General features: G+C 36.2%; 1 protein-coding gene across 9 annotated transcripts in view; it reads right to left on the reverse strand.

The window, feature by feature from the left end:
* CHN1 (chimerin 1) overlaps window positions 1-12,118 on the reverse strand; it is a 207,957-nt gene that overhangs the window by 74,567 nt on the left and 121,272 nt on the right. For 5 of the 9 annotated variants that reach the window (XM_063712622.1, XM_024243907.3, XM_054549518.2 and 2 more), the window contains one exon: window positions 3,996-4,284. The exons of 1 other annotated variant lie outside the window; for it this stretch is intronic. In XM_063712622.1, coding sequence (XP_063568692.1) covers window positions 3,996-4,284 — 289 coding nt within the window. Of the gene's footprint in view, window positions 1-1,938; window positions 2,017-3,995; window positions 4,285-12,118 lie in introns of those variants that run through there. 3 more of the 9 variants (XM_054549524.2, XM_054549521.2, XM_054549519.2) reach the window with 2 other exon arrangements.

Genomic DNA, 12,118 nt, shown 5'->3' on the forward strand with positions numbered 1-12,118 from the left:
AGAAAAAAAATACACACACAGACACACATAGGTTATTTGGTGTGTCAAAGTTCCATAAAATAAAAAAATTCATTTTGTACACCCTTGACATCTCAGGCATCCTTACATGTGGGACAGGTTTAGATCTTAGATAACAAAATCCCAAAGTAAAGACATCCTGCCTAGATTCAGAGATCTGGCTCACAGTATGGCTTCCGAAATGCAAATTATATCATTTGTTTGATAGCTTATATTATTAACAATTATGTGAGACATTTTGAAAGCATGGTTTGGAGAAATTAAAATTATATTATTAAGTGTAAAATTATCATAAAAACTATTGCATTCAGCCATTGGTCCAGTATCTGTTGATGTAAACATATTGTATTCACTACTTGGAATATCAAACTATTCAAATACAGTTCCAAGATAAATAGAAAGAAGTAACTAATAAAAATTGGGCTCTTGGCCAGTCTGGACTGCTAAATTAAGCCATTTTAGAAGGGAAGAAAGTCTGGCTTCTCAAGATGCTGCAATTTCATGATTAAATATTTTTATCTATTTCAGTGTTTTTCAACTGATATTTCAGGCTGAGGAAGCAACTGAAATAGTTAATGAGAAAAATGACATAGCTATCACTTGGAAAAAAAATATTTTTCGCACCAGATCCTAGGGACAAGTAAGAATCTTCAGGATTCACTCCTCATGGTAAAAACCTTCATGGCCATGAAACCATCCTGCCAGCCTTTCCCAAAAGCTCAGATGCACAACTTACACCTTTAGGACTGCAACAAAAAAATAAAAACACTTGGAATTCTCATCTTTCTATTTTAAAACAAAGAAAGACCTTAGGAAATTATCTGGTCCAAAATTTCCCAAAGTGGGTTTCATGAAACATTATTTTTCAAAAATGTTCTTAATAATGGCAGGGTGATCAAATAAGTATGAGAGCACTCTTAGAGAGCCATAATCATATTAAGTTATGAATAACGCAGAGAAGGCCTACAGAAAGGATCAGACTTTTATTTATTTTTAATTTATTCTTTTTTTTTTTTTTTTGAGACGAAGTTTCACTCTTGTCACCCAGGCTGGTGTGCAGTGGCACGATTTCTGCTCATTGCAACCTCCGCCTCCCGGGTTCAGGTGATTCTCCTGCCTCAGCCTTCCTAGTAGCTGGGATTACAAGCAAGTGCCACCACGCCAAGCTAATTTTTGTATTTTTAGTAGAGACGACGTTTCACCATGTTGGCCAGGCTGGTCTTGAATGCCTGACCTCAGGTGATCCGCCCCACCTTGGCCTCCCAATGTGCTGGGATTACAGGCGTGAGCCACCATGCCCGGCCAGGATCAAACTTTTAAAAAAACTTAAATTTTCATCAAACCTATTTGAGCATAGAACCCTTTTTGCAGTATTTATTAAAATCCTGTATAATTATTGTTTTGTAGAAAATGCCTTATCTCATATGAAGAAACTGAAGTCCAGACAGGTGAGGTGATTGTCTCAAGGTCATATAATTAGTTGGTGAATAAGCTAAAAGCAGACAGACCTCACTTCTCAGGACCACATCAGGTATTCCTTTTGGTACTATGTTGTCCTTCTTCTACAATACCTACACTCCTTAAAGGATCACAGACTAGAAGAACCACATCTTGGAGACCACCTAGTCCAAAGCCTTCCCAGAAAGCTAGGGAAATACAGTCTCAGAAAAGTAAAGCAGTTTGCCCAAAGTGACATATAAAATTCATTCTTGTAGAACTAGAACATAGCTCTTAATTCCAACACTAGTATCTTTCCACAACAGCATGCTAATTCCTGCAAAGCCAACACTTTTGGCCTCTGAGGTAAAGAATTCATGGACAAGAGGGGTTTTAGCTATTAAGGGCCCATTAAATATTTATTAAACCATACTTGTGTCAATAGATACTTTAAATCAATTAAACATGATTGTCTTTACTTACAAATGTCATCCATTGTGACAGGGAATCAATGTTTCAAGCTGTTGAACAGGTCATCAACCCTGTCCTGTTGGATGACACCTGTAAATAAAATAAATCTATTTTTGAGTGAGTAGATTTTAAGCCAGCTAGATTTAAGATGCATGCGGTTTAAAGCAAAGAGTAATTTTAAAAATGATTCTTAATTATGTACTGCCGCAGAGAGATACTTCCCAGTGCCAGCAATTTCACTTTCAGTAGCTATCGCTGTCCACCAGCACAAAACAAGACCAGGGAATTCAGTATAGAAAGTTGCTAGCATACACAGGGAATCATGACTCCTGGAGCTACAAGGGTCTTCTAGGTATCTACCTCAGCTTACTATCTCTGTGAATATCAGTTCCACTTTGATGGGGCGACAACCGAGGCCTGGTGAAGTCAAATGACTTGCCTAATGTTAAACAGCTAAGTGTCTTTAGCTAAAGTCCCTTGGTGTTGGAAAGCATGTTCAGAACGCATTAACAAAGGTTTTCACTAGGCTGATCAATTTTGAAAGACTCACATGTACACATTTTTAAACATTTCACAAATGCTGACTTAGAATGTTCTAGCAAATCTGCAAAGAATATAATGTCAGTATTAGATATTAAAATACAAGCATTACTAAAAAATGCCATAAATGGAAAATAAACCAATAGTGAGAAAATGGGAACTAGACCATGAAAAGAACAATATTAAATACAGCAGGTATTAAGGATTTTAAGTTCTGGCTACTTCCAAACAAGATTTGTGGTTCCTAGCAAATATGAATATATAAAAAAAACATTTTTATACATTTTCTACAGTTTATCCTTTTAAATGTTGTTTTCTCCGTAGCCACAAAATGCCAATGTAAGATCTGCCAAAAACTAAAATTTGAGCTGGACACAAACTTTCTTATTTCCATTCTGTACCCAAATACTCTAAGGTAATGGGAAGTTATTTGAGGATGCTGCCTTGAGGTCAAATGGCTGCTATATAATGACATTACCACCAAACTTACATCAAGTGTCTACATGTGCCAAGTGCTGATGGAGCATTTTACGCTTGCTATCTCACTCACTCCTCACAGCAACTTGACCATTATTACAATTTTACAAATAAGACAATCAAAAGCACAGACAAATTAGGTATTACAACTTGCACACAAATCTATTTGGTGATAGAATCCAAGCTCAAGACCTACTGCATTTCTTTGGTTTAGCAATTGAAGATTCTTAAAAACATAAAAATGAATTAACACAGTTCCAATTACAATACATAAAATGCCCCCAACTAAATGTCACACACTATAAAACATCAGGAAAATCTCTTACTTTTTTCTTGGGGGTGAGGAGGAGGCTGGGGGCAATTTTCAAAAGTAAAATAATCTTAATGCCAAGAAATTAAAACTTTTATGTTAACCTGAAATATATCACAATTAAAATATGACAGCTAAAAAACTTAAATTGTCTTTTAGAATTAATTGTCTTTTATAATTAAAGAAAAGTGAATCTTACTCATTCAATTACTTCTTAACAGATTATAAAGAGATAAATCCTCCTCCTACTCAAGAATGACTGACTCCCAAAATGTGTGTGTATACATACACACACACATAATATACACACACACATAAAATCTTGCTAAGAACACTATTTATAAAGTAAATTATCTTTAAGGAAAACAAAAAAGTAATTTTGAGAGATAATGCAACCCCCTCAATTACTTATGTAATAGTAGCTATCTTTTCTTGACCAGGAGTTATGCTTCTGACCAATCCCCTGAACTATTTTTTATTAGGGACCATTTTCCCAACATAGTTTTAAAATTGTGAAACTGATAAAACAGAAAACAACCAGGAATATAAAAATATACCTAACATATTTTAATAGAACAAGAATTAGTTATATGCAAAGCTCAGCATCACAGAAACTAGACATTAAGAAAAATGAATATACTTTCCGAAGCACTGTGGATAAATCAATCTCTTCTGGCAATAATGGCTTTCTTAAAAGAATTCCAAACAGAAAAAGATAAAGTGTGGTTTCATAGTAGCTTACCCTTTTCTCTGACACCCCATCCTGGCCTGTAGAATCTCTCTCATCATGTGTCTCTTTCAGGACTGGCATATGTTTTTTGTATGCTGGCTCTCTGTTTAAGGTTGTGTATCCTATGTGCTCATAAATTGGGTTTATCGTCATCTTGGCAATGTATTCTGCTGCCTTGGTTTCAATATAGAGAGTAATCAAGCCATCAGTCACCAGATCGTGGATGGACTCAAAGCGTTTCTCCCCAACAAAGTGCTTGCCATCGTAGTAGAGCCTGAAGTTTCTGGTTTGACTTCCAAATCTGCCTCAATGAAATGGGAAAGATGTTTTTAAGAAAAGTAAGCAACTGAATTCTTTCTGGAAAAAAAAAAAAAAAAACTATTGCTTTGTGTGTGTCTTCTTTGTTTAAATAAGCTGTGGCTAATCTCTCTGAATCGTCTGGAATATATAAAATTAAACCTTTGAACACAAAGAATGAACTTGCAATAACTAGGGACAACTAGTCAAAAGCATGCCTACCATAGAAAGAATTTTTTTTATTTATCTTTTTAAACCACTTTATTATACCTGTGGAAAAAATGGGAGAAAATAAACCTCACACCACATTAAAACATAGTAAATATTCAATTGGCCAACTCCATAATAGATGACATTTCTATACTAACATTTTTTCTTCAAGTTGATCAATAAGAATATTCAATGTACTTTAGACCTCAGCAGTCATGTCTTTTAATAGGAAAGCTCCATTCAGGGCTAACCAGAATATGATGCCAGCAATCACTTAAAGTAGAGCTGACTCCAGAAAACTGAGCCATGCAGGGCAGGATGGCACAGAAACACACTTTTGCTACTTCTGGCCACAGGCCAAGGACTTATTCTTTCCTTTTTAAAGAGTCATTATTCTGTCTGCTGGTTAGGTCTGTGCAAGAAATGTCTGAAATATATACAGCACAAAAGTCATAAGCTATTGGACTACAGAAATTCTGTTTTCAATTTTATGTTCTGATGATGTGCTCTAACAACTGAAGAATAATGGTTTACTTTTATGATAATTTCAGTATTTTGCTTCCTGCAGCAGACCTCAGAAATGGATCCAATTTGGCATGTAACATCAGTGTCCTTGCAGGAAGATACAGGCAAGAAAACGCACTGACTTTAATGAAAGCAGATATCAAAAGGCAACAAGGCAGCAAGAGCTGCCAGTGTCATGGTCTCCTGAAGGTAACCCCGAGTGAGACTAATTAAAAACTAAACAAGTCACAAAGGATATATTTAATTTCATTGTTAAAAGTACAACAGAACAGGGATGAACTAAAATACTAAAATAAACGCTGTTTAAGTAAAATGTTAAATGGGACTACAATCTTGTTATATAACAAAATTGTTCTGGTATAGGTTATATTCCAAATGGATAGGAGTTAGAAACATCTTAATGTGGAAATAAAATATGGAAAGGAAATAAAATATTTTTTAAAATAATAGCCAGAGGATGTCTGTTTGTGTGGTTCAAATTAGACTTCAATAACAATTTAATCTAGAATCAAACGTACTATCCATGTTGGCCCTTCTAAAGTATAATTTATCCATCCTTTAGTAACAATCAAATTTTGATTTACACTTAAGTGAACTATCCATATAATTATACTTTCTTGTTTTCCATTTTCCTTTAATGTTAAAGACACATTTCTCCCAAGTATATTTTCATTATAAAGCCTAAAAAATTAGAAAGGTGAAATTTCTACACCAAAGTTAAATATAAAAGTTTTTCAGTTTAATATACTGCTTTCATCATTTCCTTTTTTTCTAATATACATTATCTGCAACATGGAAAGCAACTCCATAGCTTTTATAAGACTCCTACAATAATAAACACACATAGCATTGAGTCCCTTTATATTTCGGTTGTATCAGACACATTTCAATGAGGGCTCAGACCATTTTACTCCTGCTGGGACTTACGATTTTACAGTGGGCATTTCTACAGTGGATATAGCATTTAAAAACAATCCAAGCAATGGCGTCAGTCATTTAGTACTCAATTGCCTTTTGAAATCTGAGAAGTATGGGGGACACAGGGCATGAAGGGAAGATGGCTGCACTGGGAATGGTTTGATTGACTAGGAACTAGGAAGTCTAGAGTTAACTTCCTAGTTCTTTCCAACGGACGATAACTAATTCATCCAAGAAGAGGCCTGGCTACCTGTAAGGAGCTGTGCAAAAAACCCTTTTTTTGTATCCTTTTCTCTTTCTCAACTCAGTGACTTCAGGAGACCCTGCCCACAATTTCCAATTCCTGCTCCGCCTGTACTTCAGCTCCAGGCTTCCAATCCAATAAAACTTTCAGTGTAAAGGGAGATGATCAGATAACCAAAAAAACATATAACATGGTTTGATTAAAACTTTGCTTCAAAGGGTAAAAAAAAAAAAAAAAAAAAAAAAAATTCCATTTTGGAATTATGATTGATCTTTTTAAAGAAAAATTGCATTATATTTTACTAAGAGAACTGCCAAGCTTTCCTGGCCTACTCTGAACTAATCTCTTTTACTTGGGAAGTTACCTAGGAACAGCACCACAGCACAGACTGTCAAAGACTTCTCCACTTTCTTTATCTGAAAGGCATATTGTGCTTTGTGGGATTAGAAGAAGAGAAAGAAGACAGAAAATCTTTGAGAAAGGTGGGAATGGATGTGCCTATTCTACATAAGAAGAGCCATAAAGGGGGAGATTCCAAATCTAAGGTCAAAGAAAGACTCTTTTCTTGAAGTTCACTGCTTGCAGATTGTCATTTATTCAACAAATAGTTAACAAAACACCCAGGTACTTTACTGTCAAGTATTAGGTGGTTCACAATAAAGTTCCTAGTCCCTTGGTAACCCCAGTGTTAAAAAGATAAAACAGGTCAATACAAAGACACAAAATGCTAAATTTAAAAAAGTCTATCTTGCCGGGTGCGGTGGCTCACGCCTGTAATCCCAGCACTTTGGGAGGCTGAGGCGGGCAGATCACCTGAGGTTGGGAGTTTGAGACCAGCCTAACCGACATGGAGAAACCCGTCTCTACTAAAAATACAAAATTAGTTGGGCATTGTAGCACATGCCTGTAATCCTAGCTACTCGGGAGGCTGAGGCAGGAGAATTGCTTGAATCTGGGAGGCGGAGGTTGTGGTGAGCCAAGATTGCACCATTGCACTCCAGCCTGGGCAACAAGAGTGAAACTCCATCTCAAAAAAAAAAAAAAAAAAAAAAGTCCGTCTTCAGATTGATCTATTTTAATAACTATATACATATAGAATCTTGCTCTTATGTAGAAAGATTCTGTAAAGTGATTCACAAAACCAAGTGAATCCAGTATCTCCCTCATACCATAAAACCACGAAACTCACTGCCTAGTACAACAGAGCACAACAGTTATGCTTACATAAGATCTCAGAGCTACTGCTACGTCCAAGTACAAAAGCACCCTTGCAGTCTTCTCCTGTAGTCTTGAAACATGGTTTGGCCAGGGGCAGGCAAATGTGGGTCCTATATGTTTAAGAGAAAACCTTAGGCTTTGGCATCAGACAGTTGTAAGTTTAAATCCTGGATCTGCCACTTCCTAGCTGGGTGACTTTGGGAAAATCATTCGTCAGATTCTGCATCTAAAAAATAGGAATAACATCACCCTACCCCAGATGGCTGTGAGGATTACATGAAGATATTTAAGTCAAAGCTAAATATATATAGTAGGCTCGAGTGGTAGTTCCCTTTCTCCTTCTCTGTTAGCTTAGGCCCCTGCAGAGAATGACAGAATGAGTTACCAACACTAAAATAAAACAGCAAAAATATTCAATAGATATGCATGGAAGATGGCTAAATAAATAACTGGCAACACTGGCTGTACAGGAACATCTCTGCACTGATTTACTTTACAGTTAACCAAAGGCAAGGAGGAGCTCTTTGTGAAATTTTCCCCTGGATGTCTCTGAATAAGTTTGTATTTGCCACTTGGTTAAATAGAGTGGGAAGACAACAGAATGCAAAGCGGGGAGGAGGAGCAAGCAAAGAAGGTCTTTCCACTATGTCCTGGGAATGAGGCCTCTGAATTCAAAGGAGAAAGCTGAGAGATTTACATATATTGAAAGCGGGACATATTAAGTGGACCTAGTGACAGCTACCGAACCCTAGACTACAGAGTATTGATTTGTAAAAACTGTTGAGGCTAAATCATTTCCCTTTGACTTTTATAGGATAATTTTCTTTTGATCTTTTCCTTTTATTATCTGACTCTGCCCTTGCTTAATAGCTGTTTATTCCTTGGTGAACATACTTGAAGCTGCATAGGCCCAACTCTCACCTAGGTAGAGTTCAGCAAGATGAAAATTCATTTTCTCCAGAGTGGTACTATAGTAAACAAATAGAAAAGAAAGGCTTTTAACTGCTACTGTTGTACATAATACCGCTTTCTAGAAAGAATATCTTTCTCCAGTGATTCCAGGTTTTGGGTTTCCTATTTTAAAAAGCTGTTTAATGCTGTGCCCAGATGCATTCAGATGCATTTCAAGTTATACAATTCTAACATCTTTTTAAAAATAAACAAAGTCCTTAATATACCATCTTTTCTATTTTTCAGCAAATAAATCATATCAACAAAAAATTCAGTCTAGAAGAAAAAAATGATGGAAAAATATATAAAGAATAGCTTTCGGAATTTTACTTTACTTTATACAAAACCAAGAATTAATTCTAATTTGAGGCCAAAGTGATTTGAAAGAATCTCTTCAAAGGAAAGCTCCAAGCTAACAGATGTTTTGTGTTAACAAACAGAAAACAAAACATATACAACACACTCGTCTAAGCTAACAATAAAATGTTAGAAGTATTTCCAGCAATCAAAACAGTTTTATTTATCATAAATATATATTTGTGTGTTGTTTATCAGAGTCAAAAAAGCTAATCTAATGGTGCAATATAAATATCTCATACATTCATTCAATCATAAGATACTCTTGGAAGAAAATTTAAAACAGAGATAAAATATGATGATGCATTCGATTAAGTACTACAAAATAAATTTAGATGAATTCTATGAACTAAGGAAGGCTATGGAAGAGAGAGCATAGTTATATACAACATTAAAATGATCTCCCATCCAAAACTTTGTTAGGCTATGACTTTTGTCTATCTTGCTATATAATTTTGGATTACGGAGAAAAGTATTAAATTATGTCAATTCATAATGATATTTCCTTGGTCAAATAAATCATTTTCAGTGAAGAAGAAATCCAATTTGCTTAACTAAACTTCCAAAGAAGCCATCTTCTGAACAGTGGAACTGACACAGCTCTGGAAGGTAGAACTGATATAGAAGGATTAACTCGAAGTCCGTTTAAAAAGCAGTTAGATATTCCTCCTGCCCTCCCTAATCCTGTCCCCATTGTTATCCCTTCCCCACTACGGCAGAAGACTTAAGTTCTGTTTTCTAGGCAGGATAAAACAGGGAGATAGTGAACTGAGGGAATACAAGCAGAGGTATCATCTTGAAAACTAAGTGAAAGTTTTAAATACCCAAAATTTAAATACTAAAGAAACTGATACCTCCATTTCTCTTCACCATGAGGCTATCAGAAGGCTTGTACCTTTCCTGATAGGAGACTGTAAGATTCTACTCTTGGAAATCTGATCAACTCAACAAAAAAAGACTTAAGAGTAGAGACCATCATCCTATAATTGTCAGGCTTCCCCCAAGCTCTCAGAACTACTAGCCAGCCTTTTAGGGTCTCATATGCTTCAATATGAGCAGTCAGCCAAGGGTCACCTGACATCTGAGGAAAACTCCTCTCATGAAAGACAAAGACTATGATAAACAAACAGAATCAAAGCAAGTTAGAGGAAACAAAATCATGCATGGGAATGAAAATATGCTCAAAAAACCCAAAATAAGATGTTTCCTGTTCCTATTCTTGAATAGAATTTAACCAAAAAACATTAGAATGCTGTAAAAAAAGGAATAAATATAGGATATATAGAAAAATAAGTAGAAAGAGGAATATAGCATAAATGAAAGTTTTTTTTAAAAAAGATAAAGTTGAGAAAATTTTAAAGAACAAAAAGACAAAAAGATGAAAAAAAGGAGAGAAAATAATTAAGATAGAGAATCAATCCAGGAAGTCTAACATTTTTTTTTTGAGACGGAGTCTCGCTCTGTCGCCCAGGCTGGGGTGCAGTGGTGCAATCTCAGCTCACTGCAAGCTCCGCCTCCTGGGTTCACGCCATTCTCCTGCCTCAGCCTCTCGAGTAGCTGGGACTACAGGCACCCGCCACCACGCCTGCCTAATTTTTTTGTATTTTTTTAGCAGAGACGGGGTTTCACCATGTTAACCAGGATGGTCTCGATCTCCTGACCTCGTGATCCACCCGCCTCGGCCTCCCAAAGTGCTGGGATTACAGGCGTATGCCACCGAGCCCGGCCTGAAAGTCTAACATTTATAGAAAGAGAGAAGAGACAAAATGGAAGGGGAAGGAATCAAAGCAATAACTCAAAAAATTTTATTATAATGGAAGAACACACATTTACACAATGGATGAAAACAGACCTATACCGAGAACTGGTGCTCACAAAATAGTCCAGTAATTGCAAATAAATCCGCAGACTGGCAAAATTTAACAAGCCTAACAATACTAAGTACCAGCAAGGATACAGCCAGCTAATATAACCAGTACCTGCGATATTGTTTAACAAAGGGGTTTTATATTATTTACTAAAGTTGAATATATGCATACCCTACAACATATAAATCCTACTCCTAGGTAATATCCTAGACAATATGTGTGATTATATGTACCAGCATATATATACATCTGGCAGCAACATCCATAAATGGCCAAACCCACATTAAGTATTCAGTAAAATAGAAAAAATTATGGGACATATACTGTGATAATTAATATTATGCATTTGAGGGATCCTATCACATGATTTTTCCCTCTTGAAAATTGTTAATGGTTCGCTATTGCCTATGAGTCCTTAAGAATCGGTTATTAGTTTTACTTAAAGCACCAGAGACTGGCATAGTACTTGGCATATATCATGCCTCCTAAGTAAGTGGAATAGAATTAGTAAAGACTTCATAAATAGTTTTCCCTAAGTTAGCCAGCTATATGTAACAATAAAAAGAATTTTTGAAAATATACAGAAATTAGCCGGGCGCGGTGGATTATGCCTGTGATCCCAGCACTTTGGGAGGCCAAGGTGGGCAGATCACGAGGTCAGGAGATCAAGACCATCCTGGCTAACATGGTGAAACCCTGTCTCTACTAAAAAAAAAAAAAAAAAAAAAAAAATCAGCCAGGTGTGGTGACGGGCGCCCATAGTCCCAGCTATTCAGGAGGACGAGACAGGAGAATGGCTTGAACCTGGGAGGCGGAGGTTGCAGTGAGTCGAGATCACGCCACTGCACTCCAGCTTGGGTGATAGAGCGAGACTCAGTCTCAAAAAAAAAAAAAAAAAAAAAATATATATATATATATATATATACAGAAATTACATATAACTGCCAAAATATAATCAGATTACTGTAGTTTTGTTGGACATAATTTAAAAAGTGATAATTACCATGATAGAGTGTTTGCCATTTACAAAGCCATAATGGTCTTAGTGTGATGACCTATATAATATGAAGCTGCTTTTTCTATTGACAATTGGAAGTAAATAAGTGATAAATAATTTTTCTTTTTTTTTCTGAGACAGAGTCTCCCTGACCTCAGGCTGGAGTGCAGTGGCATAATCTTGGCTCACTGCAACCTCCACCTCCCTGGTTCAAGTAATCCCGACTAGCTGGGATTACAGACGTGCACCACCAAGCCCAGCTAATATTTAGTAGAGTTGGGGTTTTGCCATGTTGGCCACGCTGGTCTTGAACTCCTGGCTTCATGTGACCTGCCTGCCTCAGCCTCCAAAAGTGCTGGGATTACATTCGTGAGCCTGGCCTACAAACAACTTTTCTAATTTAGTGAGCCAATTATAGTAACTTCTGCTACCTACTATGTTTCATTTTACTACTAAACCATAGGACCAATACTAAATATTGTGTCCTGCTAGTACATAAATTTATATTTGTACTTACAGAAAAGTATTTTACACGTATTCCAATCATTTA

This window comes from Pongo abelii, chromosome 11 (assembly GCF_028885655.2).
Source record: "Pongo abelii isolate AG06213 chromosome 11, NHGRI_mPonAbe1-v2.0_pri, whole genome shotgun sequence".
NCBI lineage: Eukaryota > Metazoa > Chordata > Mammalia > Primates > Hominidae > Pongo > Pongo abelii.